At 42.5% G+C, this 16,783-nt stretch overlaps 1 protein-coding gene across 1 annotated transcript in view; it reads right to left on the bottom strand.

Annotated features, from left to right (window-relative positions):
- Positions 1–16,783, bottom strand: part of SNED1 (sushi, nidogen and EGF like domains 1) — a 2,960,801-nt gene that overhangs the window by 2,129,321 nt on the left and 814,697 nt on the right. The window contains exon 7 of the mRNA XM_086944023.1: positions 13,323–13,436. Within this exon, the coding sequence (XP_086800149.1) occupies positions 13,323–13,436 (114 nt within the window). The remainder of the gene's footprint in view (positions 1–13,322; positions 13,437–16,783) is intronic.

Raw genomic sequence — 16,783 nt, 5'->3', positions numbered from 1 at the left:
TATATAGATTGACATCCAAGAATTCTATACTAGATTCATGTATATGCGATGTGAAATGGAGATTGAGGTTGTTAATATTGATCTTTTTAATGAAGTCTAACGCTTCTTCTCTCCTACCGTTCCAAACCATAAAGATAATGTCAATATATCTGAGGAAGCATTTGATGTTATGATCAAAGAATTTTTTATGCTCTTTCTTCAAAACCTGTTCCTTCCACCAGCCCACGTGCAAGCACACGTAACTGGGGGAGAAACAGGCTCCCATCGCCACACCTCTTAGCTGCCTGAACAGATCTTTGCCGAAATATATATATATATATATATATATATATATATATATATATTCACTGAAAAAACCATAGGTTTGACACATGTTATAGTTAGCTGGAAATTTTACTGATATAAAACCAATGAAATTCCACGTTATAGTTAGTTGGACTCACTATAACTTGCGCGTGCAATGCACTGCTGATGACGTCACATATTACATCACTCATGACATGGTCAGTGACATCACTCATGACATCACTGATGACACCATCCTTGTGACATAGTGACAGACCTCCTTTCACTGTAATGTAACCCTTGAAACACATATTCAAAAATAGAAACTGAAATTTAAAAAAAAATGGAGATACCCATATCAGTTACAACAAGCAATTCAGTAATTCCACCATCTATATAAAGTCTGTACCTTGCCTTTTTTTAAACACATTAAAATTTGTCTGTAAATAAAAATAGCCTTACTAAACTTTTGTGCGCGACCTGGTGTGCGCACTCTCGGCAACAGTTGTCAATAAAATGGATATCGCATTTCCAGGCTTTCGTGCGCGACCGAATGCGCGCACCTGCCTATATATTTCGTGAAAACTTTGCAATTTGAACTTATTGAATTTCTTCATACACCCCTCAAAGAACTTATAGTACGTCAAAGAGACTGTACCTAGACTTTTTTTTTATTCTTATGAAACTTTTCAGTAAATGGAGCCGAATGTCTTTTTAAACTTTCGTGCGTTACCGGATGTACACACCTTGGTATTTTTTTTAGAAATATAAAACGTTTCATACTTTAACAATTGTGTGCTTAAATCCAGCTCAGAAGATATACAAAATCAGGATGGTAGTTGGTTCAACCCGGACCGTTTATTAGAGGTAGATCGTCCGACTCCACCGGAGGACACCCCTAATAAAAAGGACATATATATAAAATGCGGACTAGCCGCTGTATCGTGCTAGCAAACTATAACATATAAATCGTTAGAAAAAACAAAAGGAATCGAGCAAAATCAGTAGGCCACTGATGGGATCTCTTTTTGACCTCGCTAAAATAGAAAAATTAGGAACAACCCCTCATGAGAAATATTAAACTAGTGAGAGGAACCGAGCTCGACGCCATGATGGCTGCAAGACAGCTCGGCTCCGCCGCCCACCCCACCCAAAATAACGACAAATATTATAAAGATATACAACACACCAGCAAAGTAACAGGGTAAAACGTTTTATTAAATAACTATTTACATGGCAGCCTGCTGTAACATGAAAACAACACTTTCAATTGGTTCTTAATAGTTTCAATTCTGGAATTTACACGCAGCACTCCACCCACTTCCCTCACTATCTTTTCTACTCTCAAGAGAGAACAACGTCCTACATCTTTCGGAAGACTTTGGTGAAATGGCTACCGTATCTCATTCATCTTCCGAATCTGACCAAAATGATCGACTACCTTTAATAAGAAAAAATAAATCTTTCATCTGGCAATTTTTCACTTATCCTGAAGATCAAAAGAAAGTGAATGCACCAAAAGTAACCTGCACGATATGTGACTTGGTTCTCTCAAGAAGAAATCCAGCAAAAAAATATTCCTTTTCCATACATACCATGGTGCGGCATGTCAAACAAGTGCACCCTGTGCAATTTGCAGAGGCAACGACAAGAGCCCTGGCCACGCTATTACCATTAGAGGTGGCCAGCACATCTTCTGATCGACGACCTGTATCTCCATCGAGTGCAGAGATGGACTTCAGATATTTAACTATATATGGTCTATAACCTATGGTTTTTTCAGTGATTTTCTTTGGTTTTTTAATAGCAAATACCAAAAGCTTTTTTCTGGAAAATGACTAAAATTAGGTATACATAAGCGGCGTTCATTTATGTTCACCACAGCCACTGTTAAAAGTAAAGTGAAAGTCGCGAAACAGGGGCCACGCCATCTAGTCCCTTTTAGGCCCCATCATGCACGTAAGTAACAGCCATTTTCTGTGTCATGGCCTCTCTGCCCACTGCCAATAGCCTATGATTGTTCGAAATTGGTTCTCTTTGGGTCATTCTCTGTTCACAAATAAGCACAGAGTCGCAATACTCTGTTTAGTTTTTGCAGATAGTGAAGGATAGGTAGTGCACACTTTTGTCCCCTATGTAACCCGTCATGCCTATCTCTGCCCCGTTTGTTGGTAGTTGGTTCAACCCGGACCGTTTATTAGAGGTAGATAGTCCGACTCCACCGGAGGACCCCCCTAATAAAAAGGACATATATATAAAATGCGGACTATCCGCTGTATTGTGCTAGCAAACTATAACATATAAATCGTTAGAAAAAACATGAAACTAGTGAGAGGAACCGAGCTCGACGCCATGATGGCTGCAAGACAGCTCGGCTCCGCCACCCACCCCGCCCAAAATAACGACAAACACTATGCAAATATTATAAATATATACAACACACCAGCAAAGTAACAGGGTAAAACGTTTTATTAAATAACTATTTACATGGCAGCCTGCTGCAACATGAAAACAACACTTCTAATTGCTTCTTAGTAGTTTCAATTCTGAAATTGAACACCCAGTACATCCAGAGGTGATGTCCGACAAGTTGTGTGGGGGGATGCCTTGCTAATGCCGCCACCCCCACCACCTTCTGTAGGAAGGACTCTGGATATGCTTTGTCCCTGAGAGGCTTCGATCTCCCTGCCTTGCACAAATGTCATAAGTTCTGGATGTTGAGTGCCATACTTCAGGGTCCGACAAGTTGTGTGGGGGGATGCCTTGCTAATGCCGCCACCCCCACCACCTTCTGTAGGAAGGACTCTGGATATGCTTGGTCCCTGAGAGGCTTCGATGTCCCTGCCTTGCACAAATGTCATAAGTTCTGGATGTTGAGTGCCATACTTCAGGGTCCAAGAAACGCGGACTCGGAGGGGGTGCTTGGCTCCTGCCCCCTCCCCAAGTCTTGTTCCCCTGGTATGGCCTGAGATCGCCCACGACATGGGCGGCCGGCTCCCGGGGTCAGGCGGAACTTGTTGCCTTTTGATGCCTCTTCCATTCTGGACCTTGTCCCACAATCCGTTTGACCTGAAGACACGTCCTGCGGTGCCCTGGTCTGACCATCACATATACCTGCGCCAGGAGACGGCGTGGGGTGCAGTAGAAGGGAGAGGCGGCGTGAACGAGCCTCCCCCACCTCACCAGGTGGAGGTTTCTTAGCTACACCCCAGCGCTTCACTCGGCCAGCTGAGTTGCGCCTGCTCCTGCGGCACAGTGCCTCGCTCGGGCAGCTGAATTACGCCTGCTCTTGCTATTACAGCGTCTCACCCGCCATCCGGCTGAATTGCACCCACTCTTCCGATACAGCGACAGGCGGCTGCCACGGAGCTCAGGAAATGGCGGTCGGCTCCACAGACTTGGGCCTGGCCTGCAAGGATGGCTCTGGGCAACCCTGGAACTCGGACGCTTGACTGCTAGGGCATGAGCCCCATTCCCAAAAGCGTCCCCTCAGCCTTGAAGATTCTACAAGAGTCACCGAGGCCCCCGACTCCTGCAGACTTCCGGTGGGGAGCGACTGCCATGATTGCTCGCGGAATGGCCACGACGTAGCCACGAGGTGCTCTCATGCTGACACCAGCTTCAGTCTGAAACATCCAGAAACACTGTAGACTACCAATTCGATCAGTTCCGGTGGAGCCCCAACGACGTATCGCGTTGTTGCGTAATCCGTCATATGACGCGCCGCGTTAGCGCACCCGGAAGTGCTCCGGTGCGCGAGGCGCGAAGCGCAGCTTCCCGGAAGCAATCCGGGGCGCGGCGCGGAGCGCGTAACATAAGCATTTACATTTCAGTTGGTTCTCCCTCACAATATTTTCAATGTCACATAAAAGTCACCCATCACCCACTGCCATCTCTGGCTGTTTCCATGGCAACACCTCATTCTGCACCTGGCTGAAGGCACAGGTCAAAAGTTCATATCTCAACGTTCTACAGCAAAGTAACAACACTGTTTTCCCTCCAGAAACACCTGCCTATCCACAGCTCTGTTACATGTCATTTTTTTCACACCCAATAGTACTTTTAGTTTTACATAACATTAACATGCAACGTAGTCTTCAATCTTCACGTATTAGAATCAACCAATCATTTTTTGTTTTTCAACCACACCAAGCCTCATCCATTTTTTTATCCTGACTTTCAGCTTCTAACTACCATTCCACTTCCAGAACCCATCGGAGTACGAGTGCATCTGCCTTGAAAATGAAGGTTTGGCTTTTAGGACACAGCTATATTCACTGGACTGGAAAATATGCAGCAAGCAGACGAATTTCCAACCTTCATTTACCAAATGTGCAAATAACGTGGATTGGCCAAAGAGGATTGAGATGTCACCAATTAATCCCATTGGTGAAAACTTTTATGCATCTCCCAGAACCACACCTTATAATTGTGCACTGTGGTGGGAACGATCTAGGCACATTGACTGAGGTAGGTCTGGAAATGCTTCTAAAAGACACCTTTCAACAATTGATGACACTTTTTCCTCGAACTGCCTTGGTATATTCCAATATATACTAAAGACAGAAATGGAATTGGTCCAATCAACATTGTGCACAAATTGAGAAAGCAAGGAGACATGTAAATAAATCTGTTTCTGCATTCCTCAGAGATTATAGCATGGGTTCTATTTACCACAACGACTTGCGTTACCACATGCAAGACATCTATAGGAGAGATGGTGTTCATTTCACGGATGAGGGAAACAGAATCTTCCTCTGCAACATCAGGCTCTGCATCGGTACTTACTTATAAATGCAGAAAAAAACTCAATTAACACAAGGGCTCTTTTCAGAGCCACCTTATATCAAAGCACTCAAACTTCTGATTTATCTCCATTTTCACACTCTTGTAAATAGGTGTGCGCGACCGAGTGCGCGCACCACGCAACTTTAAAAAAATATATATATATATATTTTCGCCTTTAAGGGCCTTACTGCACACCCTGAGAAAACCTACGCAGCAAAACAATCTCTACCTTCTCCCCTTTCCATGTTCCAACGCTTTGAAATCAACAATATATTTACTCGCAATGACAAAATGGCGGTCAACACTTCCTGATTTCCTTCGAATCGAACGTTAACAGACGTCACGCAGCAAAATTCCGCTCGCGCGCGCAGCCGCTTGATTGCGCGCACCCGTCCGCGCGTATAGATATATAATTGACTTTAACTTTAATTTCCTCAGCAACTACTGAACGGATTTACACCATTCCAAAAAAAGCGTAATCTGCGAGCCGGACTGTACAGTTTTGCCAAATTTCTTATAAATCCATTCAGCCGTTCGACCTGTAGCCGAGTCTAAAGGTCCTATGGAAAATAACATGGAGAAAACACGTTTTGGGACCCTCCTTTTATCTCAGCCCCCACTTCACCAATCCCCCCCAAACTTTTAGGGAAGGAGCGCAGCGGACCGAGCCATCTTCTTTGAGAAATTCGCTAAGATTCTTCAACCAGGGCCAAAGTTATTCCAAATAGAATGTTGAGGATTTCCTATGGAAACTAGGTCCTAACTATAACTACCTACTGGCGACCGCCAGTAGGTAATATATATATATATATAAGCTACCAAGTGCCCACAGGCAAGGCATCACTCGAGCAGCAGTAGTGGCGGGTACAGCACACCTCAGCACACCGATATCTCTTTCCAGCTCTCATGTCTTTGATGTTCAGCCTGACGCGTTTGAGCCTTCACTCTCATCAGAGGTTCGACTTGAGGTAAGCATTTGGATACTCCCACTTAACAAGATGATGGCCCGCCAATGGGTGATTAAGGTGTGTCCTGTGCACTGCCTGATGGGATCTGCAGTTCATTTCTTTTCTTAGATGGATGCTCACACCTTAATCACCCATTGGCCTGTGGGCACTTGGTAGCTTTGATTTTTACGCGGCAGCCCAGCCGCGAAGGCATGCACCACCCCAAAGAAAATGGAGGTCACGAACCCGGAATCATGCGGAGCTGATTATGTGAAGCAGCAGTTAAGGGATAAAGACACACTGCGCACCCCAAGACGCATCCAAGGGCTGTACAACCAACAACAGCTGTGATTGTGAGCATCCATCTAAGAAAAGAAATGAACTGCAGAACCCATCAGGCAGTGCACAGGACACACCTTAATCACCCATTGGCGGGCTATCATCTTGTTAAGTGGGAGTATCCAAATGCTTACCTCAAGTCGAGCTTCTGATGAGAACGAAGGCTCAGAAACGCGTTAGGCTGAACATCGAAGACATGAGAGCTGGAAAGAGATATCGGTGTGCTGAGGTGTGCTGTTCCCGCCACTACTGCTGCTCGAGTGATGCCTTGCCTGTGGGCACTTGGTAGCTATGATATATATATATATATATATATATATATATATATATATTCACTGAAAAAACCATAGGTTATAGACCATATATAGTTAGGGATTATCATTTACAAAACCTTATTTTACTCGCATAAAACCATTGAAATTCCATATATAGTTAGTTGCACTAACTATATATCGCGGACCCGCAATCCACTGCTAATGATGTCACATATTACATCATTCATGACATGGTCAGTGACATCACTGATGACATCACTGATGACAACACCCAGTGACTGTATGTTTCTGTAAAGTTAAAATATGTCTTACATATTGAAGAATTAGTGGATGTATAAGTGTCTGGATGAAGGATTTAGTAGGTGCATGACTGACTGTATGAGTGAGTGATTAAATGTGTCTCACTGAGTGCATGGGTTAGTGACTAAACTGTCTTAATTTGTGCAACATTATGTCTGTTGTTCTGTAAACTGTTGCATGTGTTGATAAGTAGCTATATGAGTAACTATATGGGTTATTGATTGGTTGCCCAAGTATTTGTATGGGAGACTATGTGTGTGTGTGGGTGGCTGGGAGGTGTATGACTCTGTGCATAGATGTGTGAGCAGTTGATTCCCTAGGTGTATGGGTTCAAAAGTGCATGTAGAAACAGCTGTATGGACAGTTGACTGTGTGCATGAGTGTATTGGTGAGTGAATGGATATCTCAGTGCTACATGTCAAAGTAAGTACATATGTAAAACACAGTCCATGTGAGAATTGACATATATAAATAACTGTGCATAAGAGCCAGTGAATGTGAGAGTGGCTGTATGGATCATTGTGATCTTGTATCAGGGATTGTATAAGAGAGTAAATATGTGTTAGTATATGTTTCCTTCCATTGGATAACATGGCTAAAAACTGCTAAGGGCAGGTGTTAGCTTTTGGAGATATTCGAGCTTAGCGCGAATATCTCCAAAAGTTGGTAATAGGAGATAGCGATGGTTAGGGACTGTTTCCAGTCGCTAACATCTTGGCACGCCCACTTTGCATGTCATTAGTGATAAATATCACTGACATGCAAAGCGGGGCCCAAGATGGTCGCTATCTCCTTTTAGCTGTCACTAACTGGTGTTAGCGACAGCTTGGTAATAGGGAGATAATTTTATCTCCTTTTTTTTGGCTTTTAAAGCCAAAAAAGCGGAAATAAACCCCCTTGATAATATGCCCCACGATTCCTCGGGGGTTTCAGCTGACAGGGCTTGGTATTGTGTTACGTGCTAATTCTTCCAGGAAACGTCAGAGGGTCGATGCAGGGGTTCTAGAAGGGGTGATAAACCATTTAAGCCTCATGAACAAGCACATGGTCTTTTAAAGATTTGTGAAGTACTCGGGGCGGCGGTGTGTGTGTGCCCTCTTTCAGGAGCGGGCGGGGGGGCACTGCCAGCAACTTGCCAGGCCAGGTAGTGTTCAACACATGCATCACCCTTTCTCTGCCTGCTATTGCGCTCCATGCTTCGGAAAGGTAAGAAAAAGAACGTGCATTTGAGTTTGAAATGTCCGATCCTGTAGCAGTACACTTGCAAAGCCCACACATGACAATAACCCGATTCAAGGCCCCATTCACCCGATTTTTTAAAAATATATAGCACTCCAACAAAGTAGGATTATAAAACTTTATTAACTTTTAAATATAACGAACGCAACAAAAACTGTAAATATATTTAAACATTTTTTGAAATTAACCAGAACTATAACGATAACAACAACAACAACAATAATATAACTTTTATGCCTAAATTACGCAAACATTTAGCTAATCTGCTAAAGGGGGGAGTCGCCATTTCTTTACAATAATCAATAATGAAAAATCAACATCAATAGGGTTGTCCGTATTCCCGATGCAGCACTATAGTGCAACATACACAGCACCTGGGGTGTCAAGAGTGAACAGGTCCTAGCTGCTTAACCAATGACTGACAAATGCTATATTAAACACTTACTATGTATAATACTTGCGTTCACAATAGTTTTACTTTACAAAACAGAACAAAAGATGTCCTCTGTAAGTAAACCCATATTAGCTGTTTCAGTTATTGAACATCCTAAGGTTTTATGACATGGGGAACAGTGGTGATATCCTTGGCGGGTGATGGAACTGGGATTGTTAATGGAAAAACATCTACAAAGAAAACTATTGGTGAATTATACTTCTCCGGAAACTATAACGATAACAACAACAACAACAACAATATAACTTTTATGCCCAAATTACGCAAAGATTTAGCTAATCTGCTAAAGGGGGGAGTAGCCATTTCTTTTGATAATTTATTTATCCATCCGTAGCCTCTCTAATCTCCATTACAATATGTTTCTTGCTGTCGCTAGCTGATGAAAAAACTAAAGTGATAACTTCCTCATCCTTATTTTGTCTTTCTTTGTTCCTTAAGATGTTATCTGTGTCAACCTCTTCCGAGAATGCTGATGCGTTAGGGATTTCCTTGTGTTTCTTAATAGCATTGGTGTCTGCACACTTCTTTGTCAATTCTGTGAACATGATAACTGCTTCATAGACAGACGATATCTTTGTTAAGTCATTAGTGTTAAGTGTGTCTGAAACTACAGTGCCCTTCTGTTTTTCTTTCTTCAGGCTCTACAGAGTTTTGTGTGTTGTTCTTTTGAGCGACAATTATTCCAGAGGTTTCAGGTTCACTTGTTTTGTCTTGCAGTGAGTTAACAGCTTTAGAGACTTCATGTTTATTTGCTATGTCCTGCTGTTCGTCAACTGCTTCAGAGACGTCAGCCTCATTTGTTATGTTTGACTAGATCCTGGACCTGCCCGGCCGCGCCCAAAATGGCGCCGGTGTAAATGGGACTCGTAACTGCTTGTTGTGTACTGGTTGCCCAACCTTGATATCACGAGATACGTATGCAGTTTTGAAGCACATGGCGGAGGCTCGTCTGCTGTAGTGGGGCGCCCCTTATCGTTTCAGTCGCCATTCCGCCCGCTTTTGCTACACTGTGCCTTTTCCGCCATTCAGCTGTTTACCGCCCGCTCTTACGGCTACAGCGTCTCGCTCACCATGTAGTTGAGTTGCTCCCACTCTTGCGGTGCAGCGATAGGCGGCTGCCACAGGACTCTTAAAATGGCGGCCGGCTCTTCGGATTTGGGCCTGGTCCAGTAAAATGGCCCTGGGACACCTTGGAACTCGGACGCTTGTCTGCCAGGGCTTGGGTTCCATTCTCGAAAGCGTCCCCTCAGCCTTGAAGATTGTACAAAAGTCTTGGGGGCCCTCGACTCCCGCAGGCTTCCGGTGGGGAGCGGCTGCCATGATTGCTTGCGGAATGGCCACGACGGAGCTACGAGATGGTGGTGCTCTCATGGTGACGCCAGCTTCAGTCTGAAACATCCAGAAACAAGGTGGGGCTTTCATCGTTTGGGAAAAAAATTTTTTAATCCAATGAAAAGTGTTATTTTTAGGTCACATGACCTAGTCTTACATCATCAGGAAAACAAAAGTAAAATGAACCAATGAAAAGTTTTATTAACAAGTCACATGACCTGTTATGCTTACGTTACGCGCTGCGCGGCGCGCTCTGGATCGTTTCCGGGAAGCTGCGCCTTGCGCACCGGAGCACTTCCGGGTGCGCTAACGCGGCGCGTCATATGACGCATTACGCGACAACGCAGGTCCAGAATATAGTCAAAATTTCTCCACCAACCAGCGGTCGGAATACAACCGCTTTCAGCAGTCCAAAAAGTTCGGTTAAATCTTAAGAGCGGGAGCAACTCAACTACATGGTGAGCGAGACGCTGTAGTCGCAAGAGCGTGCGGTAAACAGCTGAATGGCGGAAGAGGCACAGAGTACCAAAAGCGGGCGGAATGGCAACTAAAACGGTAAAGGGGCGCCCCACTACAGCGTGTCTTCAGGTCAAACGGATTGTGGGACAAGGTCCAGAATGGAAGAGTCATCAAAAGGGAAAAAATTCCGCCGGACCCCGGGAGCCGGCCGCCTATGTCGGGGGCGATCTCAGGCCACATCAGGGCAACACGACTTGGGGAGGGGGCAGGAGCCAAGCGCCCCCTCTCAGTCCGCGCCATCTCACCGCCCCTCGGGGGCCTCCGTCAAGCGGTTTAGGGAGGCACCGTATCACATTGTTTTCCAATGCAGTCAGGTCCACAAACGGACCCTACTTACTTTGAATAGTGAAGCTGCAGCAGGTGCAAATAAGGTTTAAACAGTGTTACAAGCGCTGCTTAGAACTCTGAAGTATGGCACTCAACATCCAGGACTTATGCCATTTGTGTAAGGCAGTGACATCGAAGCAACTCAGGGACAAAAAGCATGAACGAACATTCACGTATGAAAATCTTATTTGGGGAAGGGGCAGGATCCAAACGCCCCCTCCCAGTTCGCGCCACTACACCGTATGTGGAAAATCTGAAGCCATCGTTCTACAAACTCTCAACGCTTGCTATCAGTGCATGAGTTTCATGCTCGATCGATTGAGCTAGCCGGATCGGGCAATAAAAAGTATAAAATAGTTATGTAAATAGTTATTTAATAAAATGTTTTACCCTGTTTCTTTGCTGGTGTGTTGTCTATATTTATAATATTTGCATAGGGTTTGTCGTTATTTTGGGCGGGGTGGGTGGCGGAGTCGAGCTGTCTTGCAGCCCTCATGGTGTGGAGCTCAGTTCATTTCACTATTTTCGTATTTCTCATGAAGGGTTGTTCCTAATGTTTGTATTTTATCGAGGTCAAAAAGAGATCCAATTAGTGGTCTACTGATTTTGCTCGATTACTTTTATTTTTTTACACGATTTTTCACTATCTGCAAAGACTAAACAGAGTATTGCGACTTTGTGCTTGTTTGTAAATAGAGAATGATCCAAAGAGAACCAATTTTAAAACAGTAAATGCTTGGATAACAATCAATCAAATGGAGAGACAAGCAGGTACGACGGATTACAACGGGGGTAAAGGTCTGCGTTAACTACCGTTCACTATCTGCAAAGAGAGAGTACTACTAAGAGAAAAGAGGGGAGGGGGGGGCAGCGTTCAAAGCACATCAGCGTGCATAAACACGAAAACGTTTTTACCTATCACGTACTTGACATTTGACAGCTTTTGATATTTGCTATTAAAAAACCATTGAAATTCACAGAAAAAACCATAGGTTATAGTCCATATATAGTTAGGAATTTGCATTTACAAAACCTTGAAAATTCAATGAAAAAACCATTGGTTATAGAACATATATAGTTAGGAATTTGCATTTACAAAACCTTATTTTACTCGCATAAAACCATTGAAATTCCATATATAGTTAGATGCGCTAACTATATATCGCGCACCCGCAATCCACTGCTGATGATGTCACATATTACATCATTCATGACATGGTCAGTGACATCACTGATGACATCACTGATCACAACATCCAGTGACTGTATGTTTCTGTAAAGTTAAAATATGTCTTACATATTGAAGAATGAGTGGATGTATAAATGTCTGGATGAAGGATTTAGTAGGTGCATGACTGATTGTATGAGGGAGTGATTAAATGTGTCTCACTGAGTGCATGGGTTAGTGATTAAACTGTATTAATTTGTGCATCATTATATCTGTTGTTCTGTAAACTGCTGCATGTGTTGATCAGTAGCTATATGAATAACTATATGGGTTATTGATTGGTTGCTCAAGTATTTGTATGGGAGACTGAGTATATGTGTGAGTGGCTGGGAGGTGTGTGACTCTGTGCATAGATGTGTGAGCAGTTGATTCACTAGATGTATGGTTTCAAAAGTGCATGTGGAAACAGCTGTATGGGCGGTTGACTGTGTGCATGAGTGTATTGGTGAGTGAATGGATATCTCAGTGCTACATGTCAAAGTAAGTACATATGTAAAACACAGTACATGTGAGAGTTAACATATATAAATAACTGTGCATTAGAGCCAGTGAATGTGTGAGTGGCTGTATGGATCATTGTGAACTTTTATTAGGGATTATATAAGAGAGTAAATATGTGTTAGAATATGTTTCAATAAGTAAGGTGTGTATAACTGTATAGTTGAGGAATTGGAGGTGTGATTGATTCTTTGCATGACTGTCTAGGTGTATGAGTAACTCCATGGATGAGTGACAATCTGTGAGTGTCTGTTTTCACTGAGTGTATCTAAGGATATATCAGAGTCTGTAGAGGTTCATCGTATTAACACATGAATGATGTCATCTGTGATGTTGTCAGTGATGTCATTTGAGTTGTCATCAGTGATGTCATCAGTGATGTCATTTGAGATGTCATCAGTGATGTCATTTGAGTTGTTATCAGTGATGTCATCAGTGATGTCACTGACCATGTCATGAATGATGTAATATGTGACATCATCAGCAGTGGATTGCGGGTGCGCGATATATAGTTAGCGCATCTAACTATATATGGAATTTCAATGGTTTTATGCGAGTAAAATAAGGTTTTGTAAATGCAAATTCCTAACTATATATGTTCTATAACCAATGGTTTTTTCATTGAATATATATATATATATATATCCACCAACCAACTTTAGCTCTAATAAGACACTGACAGAGCGGCAACAATAACATTACAACCACATTTAATCATATCAAATAATGTGTTTTGGCAAACAAACAAATCATTCATAATATAACAATGTTTTTATGGAAGCTGTGCCTACCTGTATCACAAGTGCTGCCTCTGAAACCTTTCGTGCATAAGCATCTAAAACCATTAACCTCATCTATGCAGGTGCCTCCATTATGGCATGGCTGCGAGGCACATTCATTCACACCTGAAACATATCAGAGCTAATGTGAGACAACACAAAGTGATTTCACGCAGAAAGAGTCAGACCTAAAAATTCAAAGGTGCTGATACTTACAATACTGCACAACACAAAGAAGTGTGCACACTGAAGATGCATTCATATTTTTACTTACCAGTTCTGCAGTAATTAACCATGTGGCTGCTATGCTTTTCCCTCCCTGGTGCTAAGCTCTTCTTCGGATGCTAGTAGTAGTTCATGCTTAACCCCTTCGATGCTTGTGACAAGGTCAACTCGTCATGGGTGTTACCTGCGCTGTGCTTATGACGAGTTGACCTTGTCACAAACAATGGGATTTTAAAAATTGCAGCACACAGCGGGAATATACGATAGTACTGATGCGGTTAAAGCTCCATAACTCTTTTTTTGCTCAAAAAGTATCCATGCTGAATTTGTGTCCTTCCGATATTATGAGGATTCTAAAGATACACATGGTTTGTATATTCCCTTAGAGGGAACCAAGGAAATAGCCAAAATATATAAATTTATTGGGGAAAAATTAGTAAAATGTGCTCTGCAAGAAAGAGTACGTTTTTTCCCCAAAACTGACAAACAAAATGATTGCTGTGCTAGGATCACTATCTAGAGTCTTTTGTCTCTCTGTGTTTCATTGCTTGGCCGTATGTATTTAGTATAATTGGAGTATAGAATTATTGTTGATGGTGTTACAAAAGTATAGTGATTTGATTTTAACTTTCTTTGTGAAGAGATATTGTCCTGTGTAGTATCAAATGATTGCACATGTTTTTATTGAGAATGAATTTTTAAAAATTGATTATTGTATGTTTACCAGTAGGGTGCTTAAAGTTGTTTAAAAAAATATATATATATCAGTTTTTACCTACCCTGGAATAAATGTTTCTCTAAATCGGGAACCTGTAAGTTCTAACACATGGGCTGTGATCTGTGTTAGGATACATAGATTGATTGTTGATTGTTTTGCCCACCAAGGGATGTTTCCTTTCTACTAGGATCACTATTGTCCAGCTTTTAGGAACAAGCAGGGTTTTATAGAAAGAAATTTGACTTCAGTTTTTAAATTTTTCGAATAAGTAGTTCATTAGTCCCAATTTTTGTGGTTTCAAACTTCAATTTGTGCTGGACACACTTGTGAAACCCATGGGTGAAAAAATAAACTAAATTGTGAATTCAGCAAGGGGTCATTTGCATAGATTCCTCACAGTTTTCCCAAGCAAACTAATCATTTCAATAAATAAAAATAAGTAGAAAAAAATAGCCACTAGTTACAAAATGGTCATCTGTAATTTTTCGTCACAATGGCTGATTTACAAAAGCAATATACTGTTACATACGGTAGACCTTTCTGGCCATGAGGAAATATAGGGTTTGTTGATTCTCTGAAAACACCCGATACCAAAAACCTACAATTGAGATGCAGTCTATAATGACTTCTTATTGAGTAATAAAAGTGGGCATGAAGGAAACCTATGTATTTCTGAAAGGATGAAAATATACTGCGTTTAGTAACAGTCGTTATTTGTACACCTTTGAATTTGGGATTACCCATACTATCATGTGATTTAGAGTGTATTTTGCAAAATCTGTTCTTTCTTGCACTCTGGCTTACATTTGTAAGCCAAAATTACAGAGGTATCCAATAGATAATAACAAAAGTTCTAATATTCTGTATTTCATTGCATCTCCTTATAAAAACAGTACCCAACTTGTATGGCTGGGCCTAGCGCCTGTGATACAAAATATACCAAAACACAGCCTTAAAACATCACATTTCATACAGCAAAATTAATACTTATCCACACATGTTCTCCCACCCAATGTTCCCACACTGTCCTGATAAAAATTGTACCCCACTTCTCTGGGTGTGCCAAGTGTTAGCAACAGGAAAGTGCCTAAAGCACAACATGGACAAATCAAATTTGGTAACCCACAACCAACCTTTTTTTCAATGTGGTGGCTGTCGATATTGGGCCTGGGCTAGGGTGCCCCCAGGGATACCTACTAAACCCACACATTTCTGAAACCCCAGGGTACTTCATGGTGGTCTGCTTGCATGGGTCTCCTTAAGCTTTCTTTCCCATAATGGCCTTAAAACTTCAAACTTTAACTAAAAAATAAATGTTTCCCATTTCTGTGAGAGAAAGCTGCGAAATCAGCAGGAACCCGCAAATTTCCTACTACCCAGTGTTCCCTATCTTGTCCCGATAAAAACAGTACTTTATTTGAATGGGTGGGCACAGGGTCCGCAACAGGAAAGGACCCAAACCTCTACATGGACAAATCAATATTTTCCACTAAAAACGAGCAGTTGTTTGCAGTGTGGGTAGCTGTGGATTTTGGGCCTGTATTCTGCCGCCGCCTTGGGAAACCTATCAGAGCCACACATTTCTAAAAACTAGACACCCAGGGGAGTCCAGATTGGTATGACTTTCATGGATCCCACAACATATTTTTATCCAGAAAGCCTTGCAAATTTCAAACCTTGTCTAAAAACACATATTTCCTCATTTTTCTGTGAGAGAAAGTTCTGGAATCTACAGGGATCAACCTATTTCTTAGCACCTAGGGCTGGCACGCATGTAAAAACTACACCCAAAAGAATCAAAATGTCCTCATGTTTGCCAGAATGATGGAGATGCTTTATTACCAAAGGGGCAGAAGGACTTTTGCACCTGTTCTGGAGTGGGGACATGGCTCCATGCCTGGTAATCTGTGTTCCCTATTTTTTAGGATCTATTTTTCGGAGTTGTCTAGTGGCCATTCTGGTCTTCCCCAGTCGAGGGGTAATTCTGACAAAACTCCCTAGCCCTCAGGGGAGATGAAAGACTTTAGTGTTCCTTTAAGGGTGGAGGTTTGGCCTAATTACAGGATAGTACACACCCACCCCTTTTTGTGCACAAATCTAAAATCCCAGGCTTTCTATCCCCTCCTTGGGGCAAATTGGGGCAGCCCCCCCCCCACCCCCCACACTAGGACTTTGTATCTGCCCCCAGAGGTGCAAAAGCATTTTATTCCCCCTGTTGGTGTGGAGTATGGCTCTAGGCCAGGTTGAACCACACTCACCGATTTTCTTTTATGATTTACCGGTTTTTTATTTAGCTTTCTACCCCTCTCTGCTGCATGTGTCTTTTGGGCGGGGGGGGGGGGGTTGGTGGCGCTACTGGGTGAGATATAGCCCAGTGCCAGTACGGGCCTACCCATCCTCTTTTTGCAGCATTTTTAAATCCCCTGTGTCTAATGGTTATGGGGTGCAGGAAGATTGAGTTTCCCCTGATGGGAAAGGGGTATGGTCCAATGCCACGGTGGAATGCCCCATGCCTTTTTTTGTCCCAGTG

The sequence above is a fragment of the Lissotriton vulgaris genome, chromosome 11 (assembly GCF_964263255.1).
Source record: "Lissotriton vulgaris chromosome 11, aLisVul1.2, whole genome shotgun sequence".
In the NCBI taxonomy this organism is placed as follows: Eukaryota; Metazoa; Chordata; class Amphibia; order Caudata; family Salamandridae; genus Lissotriton; species Lissotriton vulgaris.
The sequence above is the reverse complement of the archived record's forward strand: the minus strand, read 5'-3'. Positions and strand labels throughout refer to the sequence as shown.